The 14149-nt window shown below is 41.0% G+C and overlaps 1 protein-coding gene across 3 annotated transcripts; it reads right to left on the reverse strand.

The window, feature by feature from the left end:
• Positions 1-116: 116 nt before the first annotated feature.
• Positions 117-11665, reverse strand: LOC307041312 (peroxisomal succinyl-coenzyme A thioesterase-like). Of its 3 annotated transcripts, none has more exons than XM_079684637.1 (11): positions 11474-11665; positions 7791-7987; positions 5773-5872; positions 5503-5693; positions 4393-4562; positions 4037-4156; positions 2707-2789; positions 2482-2575; positions 1984-2064; positions 1347-1491; positions 117-954 (listed from the first exon to the last, which is right to left on the reverse strand). In XM_079684637.1, exons 2-11 carry the CDS (start codon positions 7984-7986, stop codon positions 821-823), a joined length of 1314 nt encoding a protein of 437 aa, XP_079540763.1. In that variant the 5' UTR covers position 7987; positions 11474-11665; the 3' UTR covers positions 117-820. The 3 variants fall into 3 exon arrangements, with proteins under 3 accessions (XP_079540763.1, XP_079540762.1, XP_079540761.1); XM_079684636.1 differs by having other exon boundaries at positions 7791-7992; XM_079684635.1 differs by lacking the exon at positions 11474-11665 and adding an exon at positions 10830-11149 and having other exon boundaries at positions 7791-7992.
• Positions 11666-14149: the final 2484 nt, after the last annotated feature.

Here is a 14149-nt window from a genome sequence, read left to right on the forward strand (position 1 = left end):
CATGACCCTTTGGACGACAGGCTTAAGGCTGATCAGACGGGCGAAGACGCTCTGGAGGACAGATAGGAGGATGAAGGTCGTGACAAGAGGGTGGGCCAAAATGCAGGAGACAGGAATTTTAAAACAGAAAATATTTTTATTTTACTCTTGGTCCGAACGAGGCAAAACAGAAAATAACTTCTCGAAAATACAGAAATTCCAACCATGGCTAATCATTATCTGGATTTTACGACGTGTTCATGCAAAACAGTAAATTAAAATGTCAGAGAGGATTAATGAGTCAGGTAGATAAACATATATTAAACTAGAGTCCCCCTCTACCCCTACTCTCTCTATAATGGAGGTTGTATTTTGGACTCTATTTGAACAAGGGTGATGGAATCCACCCTAAAATCACCCACTGGCTATATAAATAAACTTAAATATTACCACAAGTTATTAATACATTGTACTGATTCAACCAGTAAGCTGTAATCAACTAGATTATAAAGTATAATAATTACAATTAAAGGTCACTTTTCTGGCATGAAAAACAAATGCAGGCATGGAGTCTGTTACTCTGGCCACCACGGTGACTGAGATAGATGAGCTGCATTTTGCTGTAAGAAGAAAATGAATTCCCTCCATCCTGATTAAGCATGAGTTAAAAAATAGAGCGGACTGTGACTTCCTGAATCCAAGGCGCCAGAAGTCCCAGTTAGTGTGATTATTAGTTGTTGTCATGGTTACAGGGAAAGGGAAGTTTGGGGCTCTCTGCTGGAACTGCTACCCCCGCGACCCGACCACCGATGAGTAGGAGAGGATGGATGGATGTTCTTGGTTACAAGTTGGAAAATGAAGCACCAGGTTTCATGCCGCCGTACAGATTCTCCCTCAGAAAGACCAGCGTCTTCCTCCAGGCGTCTTCCTGAGCCCGAGAATGTGCCACCAGCTCTCCGCCCCACAGAGCCATCACTGCGAAGACAACAAGCCAAACTACAGCAGTCAAAACTCAAAGTCCTAAATGTAAGCACCCTAACAACATCATCTCGGACACAAACCATGTTCTGAACAGAGAATATGAACCGCTACCATCTAATGGGAGATACAGGGTCCCACGATTCAATAAAGTCAGACTGAAGCATCCTTTGTGCTCCAGTCAATCCTCACAGTACAGAGCCAGATCAAATGCACGCTGAAGGCTCTTTGAGCATGTTTTCTCTCAGTGGTTGAGCTGTTATGTTAAATGTTTTTTTTTTTCATGCATTGTGTCTTGATATTTGTCTGTTGATATTACACATGGAGCTGCTGTGATGCAAGGAGCATTTCAGACTTGATCTGACCATTCAAGTATTATCGTATCCTACCCTTGGTTGGTGGGTTAGTGACAGTTTTGAAGGTGCTGGCTCGGGCGAACGGCATAAATGGAGGTTCAATCAGGTGACCAGCATTCTTATAGGAGAGGAGAGTCAGAAGGTGGCTGTTCCCCGCCCGCTCCATCATCTCTTTTATCTGCAAAACAGGAAGTTAAACACATAATAATCTCATATGTCTTAGATCATCTCACAACCTTATAACTGTATATCTCGGGCCACTGCCTCCAATGACCATCAATAATATAATGATAAGCTTCAACTAAATACAAAAGTCATTAATATGCATTTTAGACTGCAACAAGCTGCATGTGCTCGCTGTTAAATAATAATTAAAAGCCAGTACTATGATAACGTATTGAGGCGTGCAAGTCCACAAAATTGTCCTGCAAATATTTCAGTCCGCTCACAAAGCCTGGTTTTGAACAAGATTTTAGTGAAATATTATGCCAGCTTAATAACAAAACAAAAAACATTTGGTCCGAGAAGAGAAAAACATAAATGGGTTTAAATTTGGTTGGAAAAAAAGAATAAAAACTATTACACCAAACTAGGATAAAGAAAATGGGTTGTTCATGTATAATGTAGTTATCCATATTTTCAGTGTTTCATGTCATGTTGATTAACTCACGTCCATTGCAGACTCGTAGGAGGGCCAGTTCTGATCGTCCTCACCAACAACGAGCAGCAGAGGACACTGCAGTCGTCCCATCTGCTCAGAGTCAAACAGCAGCAGCGTTTCAGATAGTAAATATAGAAGGATAACATTATCTACATAGCTTTAGCTTTGAAAAAGGGCCCTGTTGTGCTTTCTGGGCTTTTCCCTTTCCTGTAGGGTGTTATAAAGGTTTTTGTGCATGTTGATGGTCTGCAAAGGCTACATTCCCAAAGTGTATTTCCCACACACTCCACAGAGCAGACTGGGCTCTGGTTTCAGACAGAGGGTGAAAAGAGGTGCTGCAGCACAGGCAGTATGAGAACAATAAAGAGCTTTTTGAACATTAAAGCATGGAGACATGTCCCAGCAGAGACAATAAACACTAATATGAACCTGAAAATGAACACAAAAAGGTCCTTTTATATCGTATACAGTTTGTAAAAAAATAACAGAACAATTGGTGGTACTCACGTCCACTTTTAGTGAGGGGTCTGTGGGGATGGGCAGCAGCAAATCTCTCCAGATCACTTGGTTATTCTCGTCAAAGCGAGTCTTATCAGCGTTTCTGATTTAGGAAAACAAAATAAGTTGTCTTGATGGCGGCAAAATGAAAATATGATAGGCTCATTCAAATCTGCAGGTCATTCTCTAGAGAAAAAGAAAGGCATGAAGATAACAGAAAGCAGATTAACTTACCCGTTAAAGTAAGCCAGTATTTGTTCAACACTTCCACCAACCGGCTGCACATGACTCCCACTGATACACACTGCACAGCTGAGCTAGGAGACCACACACACACACACACACACACACACACACACACACACAGGAAATCAGTAGGATAATACATGATGGTTCTGGACGCTTTTTATCCACGGAGCGACCTCCAGACTTTGTGGACGACATTGACTTTTTTATTTTTGTTCGGTCCTTAGGAGGACTTCCCCTCTAGGGTAATGGAGAGAGAGATGAGTTGGAACTGGAGCTAACAAAAACTGCTAAATCAGTCCCTGTTTGTTGTGACAACAATCTCTCACCGGGCCAAAAAGCAGACATTTTTTTTTGTTCCAAAGGCAGTTTTCCGATATGTGACTCCCAAACAACACGACATAGAAACGCCCCGGGCAACACAATGCGTTCACTCCACTATCAGCTGCATGAACACAAGAGGAAAAGTGTTCAGGAAGAGCTTCAAGCCAATCTAGAATGAGGGGTAGCAGAAGAGTCCAACAGTGACCATTGTGCTGGCACGCAAGTCTGTTAGGTCAACTTGGTTCTGTGTTGACTATCAATAAGGCCATCAGATAAGCATCAATTCAATTCTTACCTGATGGCCCGAGTTGAAGCTTTCCTGGATCAGCTAGGCCTTATTCCACTCCGTACAGTTTTTACTAATTTGTGGCACTTCCATTCAGGTTGTTGTTGAGACGTCGAAGCAGCATATGGACCAAATGGAGCCAACTAGCAAAGGGTGCAGTTGGGCAAAGGGGGCTAAGGTATTTGGGATAGCACATGGGGGGCGGGCAGGTGCATCCACAGGTTGAAAAGATCTATGGCATTTCAGCCTGCCCAACGCTCAAACCAGAAGAAAAGAGGTCAGGATGTTTATAGAGCTGGCTGGCTAATAGAGAATAAAAACTAGTGTAACTCCAGTGTTTTAAAAAGCTTAACTGACCTCAATGGGTTCCTCAGATCCGGTCAAGTGAACAGAGCTGTGTCAGATGGCATTTGAGAGGGCCTTTTACCCATTTCCCATAAAAATGTCTTCTGTTCCAGTTCCGTGTTGAAGCTAGAGTTAGTTTGCACTTGGTTCAACCCTTATCTTCAACCATAAAGTCAAAGAGCCCATAAAGTGACAAGTGAAGAAAAACGTTTTAAAATATAGTGTTTTCAAACATGGTAACAATCTTAGCACGTCCGTGGTCGAGACAAGCTCTTATAGTTGACGGTATGCAGTTTCTGTGATATGAACAGATTAAATACAACAAATTCTAAAAATCTGTGAAAGTCACTAAGCTGGTCCTACCTTTACAACCTGGGAGTAAACAGCCATTCTGAAAGTGACACTGGTGCCGAAGGAAAGACCCAACATGGCGATCCTGCTGCCGAGGATCTGAGGGTGTTGCTCCAGAACTCTATAGGCCGTCTGCAGCAGGAAAATATGTAAACAATACATTCATACATTGTTGAGGTAGAACTGTATGCTTTAAATGACATGTATATACACGGATTTCCCTCACTGTTGTTGAGGACAAAGCTTTTGTACATCTTATTAAGAGTAAATATAACTTTCAGATGGACACAAACGCAACTGCAATGAGATGTTCATGTTCTTGGGAGTTTAAAAAACTGTATTTTTCCGTAGAAGCTCATCTGGTTTACCTCAAAGTAATCATTGTCCACCATTTTTCCAGTTTCCTTAGTGATTTGAGGTGTGAGGTAGTCGAGGGCCAGGGAGGCGATGCCGTGGGAGGCCAGCAGCGCTGCCCGGTACTCCACCAACTTCCCTCCCCCCCCCCAAAGGTCCAAGAGTCCGGGGAAAGGACCAGGTCCTTCAGACGAGTCAAGACACCAAATAAAATCACTAGCTCGGTAATTATACATTGTTATATGGATTATTTGGGAAGCTTTACCATATTTGCTGAATATGTTACCTTGGTTGCTGATTGGCTAATGGTTACACAAGACAAAAAAATCGTTATGACATCATAAAGTGGCCAAAATCTGATCAGCTCATTTTCAGACAGGTTTTTATAGAAATCGATCAAAAAGAGAGAGAATCTTTGTTCCTGAAACTTTCAGAGTCTCTTTCCACAGAGGGGACACATGTTGATGTAGAAGAGACATGAAGAAGAGGGGACACATGTTGATGTAGAAGAGACATGAAGAAGAGGGGACACATGTTGATGTAGAAGAGACATGAAGAAGAGGGGACAAATGTTGATGTAGAAGAGACATGAAGAAGAGGGGACACATGTTGATGTAGAAGAGACATGAAGAAGAGGGGACACATGTTGATGTAGAAGAGACATGAAGAAGAGGGGACACATGTTGATGTAGAAGAGACATGAAGAAGAGGGGACACATGTTGATGTAGAAGAGACATGAAGAAGAGGGGACAAATGTTGATGTAGAAGAGACATGAAGAAGAGGGGACACATGTTGATGTAGAAGAGACATGAAGAAGAGGGGACAAATGTTGATGTAGAAGAGACATGAAGAAGAGGGGACACATGTTGATGTAGAAGAGACATGAAGAAGAGGGGACACATGTTGATGTAGAAGAGACATGAGGAAGAGGGGACACATGTTGATGTAGAAGAGACATGAAGAAGAGGGGACACATGTTGATGTAGAAGAGACATGAAGAAGAGGGGACACATGTTGATGTAGAAGAGACATGAAGAAGAGGGGACACATGTTGATGTAGAAGAGACATGAAGAAGTGGATTTTGCCAAATAGGTGACCTTTAAACTACCCCCCAGTCCTACCTGAGGGCAGGAAGAGGGTCGCAGTGAGTTTGCTGTCTGTTATCGGGACTCTTCGAACGCCGGGCGCCATGTACCATCGCTCTACCACCACACTGGCCAGCGACACTCGATCCAAGAAGCCCTCCGTCTGGTGACCCTGGTATACCGAGACCGTGACCACCATGGGAGTCTGGACGTTCGTCTTTCTCATTCTGAGGGATGAGGAGAAAGAGTCAACTCTCATATTGATTCTGTATTGATAAGTATTATTTGGTACCAATGTTGGCCTACCGGAGCCCAGATTTGCTGCCTGGAACTGGTCTGAGGCTCCACAGCAGACCCATCGGTTCAACCCCAGAATATGTCCCGTCCAGACTGGGATCCTGTGAAACTGTATTGTAAAAGTGCATAAAATATTTAATTACAATTAGTTTTCATACTATAGGGAATTTTGATGCATTCTTGGGCGAAATGGCCTTTTTAGGGCTTCTGTTTTTTGGAGAATATTAGCAGCCGTCAATATCAACCAACTTTCACCGGTCACCTGTCAGCTGTTTTGAATCCAAAGACAAATAAAGTAGGCGCCAAAGATAAATACCCTCACAGAAAGAAGCACCCAACAGAGGCAGAGGAGCATTATCAAGGTCAATTAACGACATTGATCCTTTTAAGAGAAGAAAGGTCCGATCACAGTATCTGGCGTTTGGAAATAGCGCCTATACCTTTTGGGAATTCAAAAACCTTAAATCTTTGGAGGACCATGTCCAATTTACAACAGGTGGGTACAGGACCTACAGACCCAATGACAGCTTTCATCTGTACAAAGATGGCTAACGGCCCGTCTACACTATAGGTATCAAAAAATGCTCTCAACGCTTCGCCCATTCACTTGAATGGGGTGACGTAGAAGATTTTTAATCTTCGCCGAACTGCATTGTGGGGAGCATGGCATGGCTTTGCAAGCATCACGAGCATCTATCGGCATCAAAAGTTGAACAATGTTCAACTTTTGAGGCTCAATGCTTGGCATCAGCCAATCAAATCCCGTTTATGCAAATCCCGCCAGTGCAAGCGCAGCCAATCAAACCGCGTGCAAGCTGGGAAAGCCAGACCGCAGTTCATTTCCTCATATTCCAAACGAGATATTACGGTAGCAAATCACCCGGTTCTTTACGACCGGAACTATTTACCGGGATACAAACCGGAGGAACCAGGCATGGAGGGAGGTGGCAGAGACAGTGGGTGAAACTGGTAGGTTTTCGCCTGTTTGGAGATTTTATATCCAGTTTACTTCGTTTTAACATTGCTATTGCTTTGTATGTCGGGGGCGGGAGATTCATGTGATTGGTTGCTCGCAAAAAATCGCCAAGCTTCAGACACACCCAGCTTCAAGATTTGTTCATGCCTGTAGTGTAGACGGGCCGTAATGCTAACCAAATGCTAAAAAAATAGTTTGTTTATCACGCACAAATTATCCACCGGTACATTTGTGTACACTTTGACATCACATGTTTAAAAGCGTATCCCGTGTGTAGTGGTTTTTCCAACCGAGGTTCCGCAATTCATTTTGACACTTGAAGTTAAAAGTCATCAGTTGGCTGCGACCCAACGCATTCGGCGTCCATCGTTAAGTTTCCATGTTGGATTTTTTTTTTAATCTAATCTCATGGTACTTTTTATTGTTTTGGTCGTTGGATGTGGGGTTGACTGTAACATCCATCAACAGTGCTTACTGACCATGGCAAAAAGATTTAAGCTGAACTGGTTAATGCTTTTCCGCTCTCCTTACAGGTTAGCATAAAGATAACGGACGCTGAAATCCTCCAAAGATTGCCAACTCACTCCTGATAACTTCCCATTGCACAAACTTGACCAACATTTTTTGAGGGTTGTTTGAAAAATCTCACTCGTCACCGGCTTGAGCTTCAACATCTGGATCCATGTATCTGTGATCCTCTCCAGAATGGAAGTAGTCATCACATACAGAGCATCAACTAGTTCCTGAACAGTGTCCTTCACATGCTGATATCCAAGAGAGGGAGTTACTCAGTCACAAGATGGAGGAATAGAAAGCAGTATTCAATGTTTACTCCAGATTAGCTCCACGTCAGAAATGATCATGCTTGTCATATGTCTCTCTCCATAGAGGCTGAATCATCATGTTAATCACATAGCTATCATATGCCTCAAACAGTCCTGATGCTCTTCTAGGTAATCATACATGCTCTCATGTACACAGCTCCAGTTGGGATACCTTTGTTATCATGTGTACTCTGATATTGGAAGAGGACATTCAACAAGGGTCTTACCGTTCACAGTCCCGGTGGCGTCGGCAGTGTAGAGAGCAAAAGCCTCCCAGCTGTGTCCGTCTTCACAATGGTGGAGGGCGTGGACGGCCAGCTGGAACCCAGGGAGGAGGTTCTGGACCAAGACGGTGAACTTCTCATCCACAAGCCCTCTGGACGGCTGGACCGACAGCTTCACACAAAGCGGCTTCATGCTCATTCTGAACTGAGCCGACAGACAAAATAACCAGAAAATGTTACGAAAAATGTCAGAAAGGATAGATGCCAATTCTGATTCCAATTATTAATTTGTATCTATGTATATATCCATCCATCCATCCATCCATCCATCTAGCCAGCATGTACTTTTAAGAATGAATCCAGATACCTTAACTCCAGTTGTCAATCAAATGTTAAGCTTGTGTTGCAAAAAGGTACAGTATTTATATGTTGATTGCATTTGAGTATAAGGAAACACTAAAGTGAAGCACAAATACCTCAATTTTAAACAAAGGAAAGATCCTTATGATTATTAATGAGTATGATTCCACCTTTGGTTTTATATAAAGTAATCATTGTCTTACAGAACCCTGGTGTGTAAAATGAATGATAATTGTTAACATGCAAGTCAACATTGATTTGTTTTGTTAGGTAACCATCAAGCCAGTGCCAGAAAATTGAGAGATTAACTTTTGTATTATGTTCACATTTTGGACCATTTGGCCTTAATTATGTACGAGTTTTAATTCAATCTACCAGACTATTTCCATTCCTTACACACTTATGGCGCATTTCCATTGCAGGGCCTCGCTCGGCTTAGTACGGTATAGTTAGGCCTTGTTAGGACTGGCTCACTTTATGCTGCGTTTCCATTACAGTTTAGTAGCTGGGACAGTAACTATAGTAACGCAATGTAGGCGGAGCCGTGACGTCATCTTCGATTTGAACCAGAGGAAAAACAACATCAGCTGTTAGCACTCAGAGCTCACAGCTCCTCATTTGTGTTAAGAAACTAGACACAAGTTAAACAAGTACAAACCACAGACTGTCTAAGTCATGGAGAATACAGTCGCTGGTTTATTTATGTCTGTATAGGCCGTTGTTGTGAGTGTGGACGGAGCATACTGCGTTAGCTTCGCCGTGCTCCATTTAGAAAACACGCATTTTAAAAAGGTTTTTCGCCTGCCGTCTGTCTGCAGACTTGTCAAAGCATTAATTCATGATTTTTACTAACCGGTATCAGTATGTTGTTACTTCGGCATCATTTTGAAACGTGTATTACAATTAAATCACGGTCAAATATGTTCATCTTGTTGTAGTTGTAGCCCCCTTGACAGCGATTCTCTCTCTAGTTTAGCATACTCAGCCCGACTTAGCCTGGTTGTTGGCCCGCTAGGAACCTCGATTTTATGGGGCGAGAAAAACTGTGAAATAGTACCAGCTATCATGAACTACGCCAAGTGGAAACGCAACCAAAAACGGGCCGAGCACGGCACGCTTAAACCGCGCTTTAGTGGAAATGCGCCATTAATGTAGGCTATATAATATCCTGCTTTCTATTCAGTTTACTGTAGAGTGGTATTTCAACATGTTTATTTTCTACTTTGTAATGCTGTTTTATTTCTATTTTGAGATTTTTACATTTTAGAACTGTTTATTTCTACTCTTTTAATTTCTCTTATGCCTTGTCTTTCAACGCAAAAAATGTCCCAAATTGGGATCAATAAAGTGACTCTTATCTCATTATCTTATCTTACAGTTTACTTTCATCTTTTTCCAGAGTTGAACTTAAGGCTATGGGTTACTTTCACATCACACACTCAACCAGTGTTTTTAAATCTATGGAAAAAAAATAGCAACACAACACACAAGCACTGATTTACAGACATTAGAATCCCATGATTAAAATAACCCACTGAATGTAATGTAATCAGCAGGTGTATGTGATTCTAAATTGCAGAAAAAATATTTAGCCTCCTGTGTTTTATTCGTGCCTCTCACGTTTCTAATTAAAAAAAACTTTATTTCTGAGAGGGCCCTCATTTACATTCTAAATCAGGTGACATTAACTCCAGCTGTCAATTAAAAGTGACCCTATAGGGTATTTAAAATGATACTAAGTACAGTAACTGATGTATACAAATAATTTCATACAGAGGCCTGTTTAGTAAAGGATACAATACATTTCAACACAAAAAGTAACCTAGCTTTTTTATTGGTTGTTCGTAACCTTGCCAGACCTTTGGCACACACAATTAAACTGTAAAAGCATAAAACAACCCTAGAAATGGTCAGCCAAATCTAATTGTATGTTCAAGGTTCAAGACTCAAGGCTTTTCTTTGTCATACGGACATAGCTACAGTGTAGTAATGTCAAAGAAAATCTGAATTCACAGGCTTCTCCAACAGAGCAACACAATAAAACCGAAAAACTGAAAAAAATTGTGGAAGACGTAAATGCAAAAAAAATTGTAAAATACAATTTTGAGATACTTGTACTTCACTTGAGTATTTTTTGATACTTTGTACTTCTACTCCACTACAATTCAGAGGTAAATGGTGTACATTTACTTCATTATATTTAATATTTAATACCTTTAGTTGCTTCACAGATCTGGATGAATGATGTGAAATATAATCAATTGTTAAATCAGAATTTAGTTCCACCTGGAGTCAATTCACAATCTACCCTCGTCATTCAAACTAGCTGCACCTTTACCAGCTTTGAGAACACTTTAATGATCAATCATTATGAAACATATCATATATCTGAGCACTTCTTCTTTTACTCAAGAACAAGATCTGAGTACTTTAAACTTAGCTAGTCTAATAGGTCAACGGCGTTGTACCGACCCAGCTGCGCACACTTGACTCGGTAATGTCACGGCCAGCAGATACTGTTCTGCTAGGTTAACTCATGTCATGTTAAACGTCAAAGTAAACAAAATAAATAATTTGATTCTAGTGGAAGTTACGTAATTCAAGTTTCTCTATACCACAGTTAAGGTTAGACTAGCAACATTTAGTTATTTAGTATTTCATCGTTATACTCAACTTACTTACCACCGTCTTGTTTTTCTTTCTCATCTTCATCTTTCTTCCTTTTTTCGCTTCCAGAAAGATAATTTCTCTTCATTTTTCAGTACCTTTCCTTGTCATCAGGATTATTTTCGAAACAATCATGCGACACTGACCAGAGTGAGCCTGAATAAGGTGGGGGCCCATTAGGGAGGTCTCCTACTGTCTGTCATTGCAAACGTTGTGCATTGCCCCACTCACTCAAATTCAGTGCATCTACAATAATGGGGCCCCCACTATTGTGGATGAACTGAATTTGATGAAGGCTTATGGCAATGTATGATGTCTGTTTAATTGTATTTTTTGTATAATTTTGTTGTCCTGAATTTTGCATTAATTTTGCCTGCCTTGCCTGTCCGCAAGCGGCGGCCCTGCTTCTGCTTTTACTCAAGTACTAGATCGGAGTACTTCTACTTTTATTCAACAACAAGATCTGAGTACTTCTCCCACTTCTCCAAGTACTTATATTCGAGTAATGGATCTATGTGCTCCACTGCACAGACGCACTCTCCGTTTGACAACTAGATAATCGATGGCACAGTAAATCGGACTTAAACAGGCATTAAAGTCGCCTCAAGAGAAGGGACAAACAGCTGAAACATGATGATGATCTGGCTCTGTTTACTCACCGTAAAATGTAACTGTAAAGTCAACACGGTGTCGCTTCAGACCCGCAGCGTGGCTCGATTATTGGCTGCAAATTGACCTTTGGAGCTGCTTCCAGGTGTCGTCTTGTCAGTGTGTTTGATCTTTGGTACAGAACATAACGGTGAACTGTACTTTACAAAGACAGCCTGTTCTTAATGTTTGATTTAGTTCATGAAGAGTCTAAAGTTCAGTAGGACCGAGTGGAGCTTTTATCTCCTCCCACTACCACTACACCGAGAACGACACCAGGTGGCGCCATCGAGTCAACAAAGGTTTTTTTAAATCTTTTTTTGAGCTTTATTGGAAAAGGGTATTTACAAACATGGCTTTCAGACTGTTCAACGAAAAAACAAAATCGATAAGGGGACAGGTGCACAAACACGGAAGAGGATTAGTGCCACATATTGGGATGTGACCAAAACGTAAACATTTAATTTCTGACTTTAATCTCATAATTCTGGGTTTAAAGTCAGAACTCAAACTGCTATTTACTTTTGGTAAAAAAAAAAATCTCATGTGGCCCTCAAAAGACAATATTCAAAACAAAAATGTACAAGACATTAAAGTAATAACATTAAGTGAACTATACATACAACAAAGAGATATGTTTCATTAACCTGAAAATTAGCATTATCTATAATAAACAAACAGAACTAATAATAACCAAAGAAAAAATGTGTCCAATCGGCACTTTTCTTGCCCCGCTTTTACTCTAGCTTTCGTACTTGAATTATCTTTGTACATGGTTTAAAACTATTGTAATGAAAGTGATTCAACAACAGAGATAATCTGAGGACTACCAGTATGTCTGTGAAGTAACAAGCATTTTGTTAATTGCCGTCAATTTTATATCCAACACTTTATTGTTTGTTGACCTAAAATAGCTGATCAGGTACACACATTGCGTCATCGTGATTGGTGGAGGATTGAGTTTCATTCTCATATGGTTCAAATATTATTATGTAGTACAGTATCTTATGTGCATCTTACCTCATCCACAGTAAAGCTCTTCTTACTGGTGATTGATTGGCACAAGAGGAAAATCAATTAGTAAGACAAAGTGAATATATCTGAATAATTCATTGTAAACACCAGAACTGACTAAATATAAAATAATAAAACAGACCAGATGAAGTATGTATGAATGAATATACGATACTGAGGGAAATGAAAGAGTCTCCAGACAGTCCCCTCGTGCCCTCTGACCTTTGACCTATGGAGAGAATGGAGAGGGGGGGGGGCATCTCACCCAACTGAGCGCACAACAACAATGTGCCGTCGGCTGGTAGTCTGTCATCCATCTGTCCCTGGGGGCCCCTTGGCTTTTTAAGGGGCCAAAATAATGTAACATGCACCGAGGTTCCTCTGGTTCCTTCCTCTGGTTCCTCTGGTTCCTCTGGTTCCTCTGGTCCATCAGCGGGAGAGGACTCTTTAAAGTAGAGACACTACATACTGATATACACCTGAACATCAGCAGGAGAGGACTCTTTAAAGTAGAGACAGTACATACTGATATACACCTGAACATCAGCAGGAGAGGACTCTTTAAAGTAGAGACACTACATACTGATATACACTTGAACATCAGCAGGAGAGGACTCTTTAAAGTAGAGACACTACATACTGATATACACCTGAACATCAGCAGGACAGGACTCTTTAAAGTAGAGACACTACATACTGATATACACCTGAACATCAGCAGGAGAGGACTCTTTAAAGTAGAGACACTACATACATATATACACCTGAACATCAGCAGGAGAGGACTCTTTAAAGTAGAGACACTACATACTGATATACACCTGAACATCAGCAGGAGAGGACTCTTTAAAGTAGAGACACTACATACTGATATACACCTGAACATCAGCAGGAGAGGACTCTTTAAAGTAGAGACACTTAATACTGATATACACCTGAACATCAGCAGGAGAGGACTCTTTAAAGTAGAGACACTACATACTGATATACACTTGAACATCAGCAGGAGAGGACTCTTTAAAGTAGAGACACTACATACTAATATACACCTGAACATCAGCAGGACAGGACTCTTTAAAGTAGAGACACTACATACTGATATACACCTGAACATCAGCAGGAGAGGACTCTTTAAAGTAGAGACACTACATACTGATATACACCTGAACATCAGCAGGAGAGGACTCTTTAAAGTAGAGACACTACATACTGATATACACCTGAACATCAGCAGGAGAGGACTCTTTAAAGTAGAGACACTGCATACTGATATACACCTGAACATCAGCAGGAGAGGACTCTTTAAAGTAGTGACACTACATACTGATATACACCTGAACATCAGCAGGAGAGGAGTCTTTAAAGTAGAGACCCTACGTACTGATATACACCTGGACATCAGCAGGAGAGGACTCTTTAAAGTAGAGACACTACATACTGATATACACCTGAACATCAGCAGGAGAGGACTCTTTAAAGTAGAGACACTACATGCTGATATACACCTGAACATCAGCAGGAGAGGACTCTTTAAAGTAGAGACACTACATACTGATATACACCTGAACATCAGCAGGAGAGGACTCTTTAAAGTAGAGACACTTAATACTGATATACACCTGAACATCAGCAGGAGAGGACTCTTTAAAGTAGAGACACTACATACTGATATA

This window comes from Notothenia rossii (assembly GCF_949606895.1).
Source record: "Notothenia rossii genome assembly, chromosome: 5".
Taxonomy (NCBI): domain Eukaryota; kingdom Metazoa; phylum Chordata; class Actinopteri; order Perciformes; family Nototheniidae; genus Notothenia; species Notothenia rossii.

Bases quoted from the DNA above. Each gene is read 5' to 3' on its own strand.
- LOC307041312 (XM_079684635.1), bottom strand. From the start codon at position 10,859: ATGAAGATGAGAAAGAAAAACAAGACGGTG. The intron at 2,790-4,036 runs GTAGGACCAGCT...GTGGTCTCCTAG, and splicing joins TTTACTCCCAGGTTGTAAAG to CTCAGCTGTGCAGTGTGTAT. The intron at 2,576-2,706 runs GTAAGTTAATCT...TTCCTAAATCAG, and splicing joins ATACTGGCTTACTTTAACGG to AAACGCTGATAAGACTCGCT.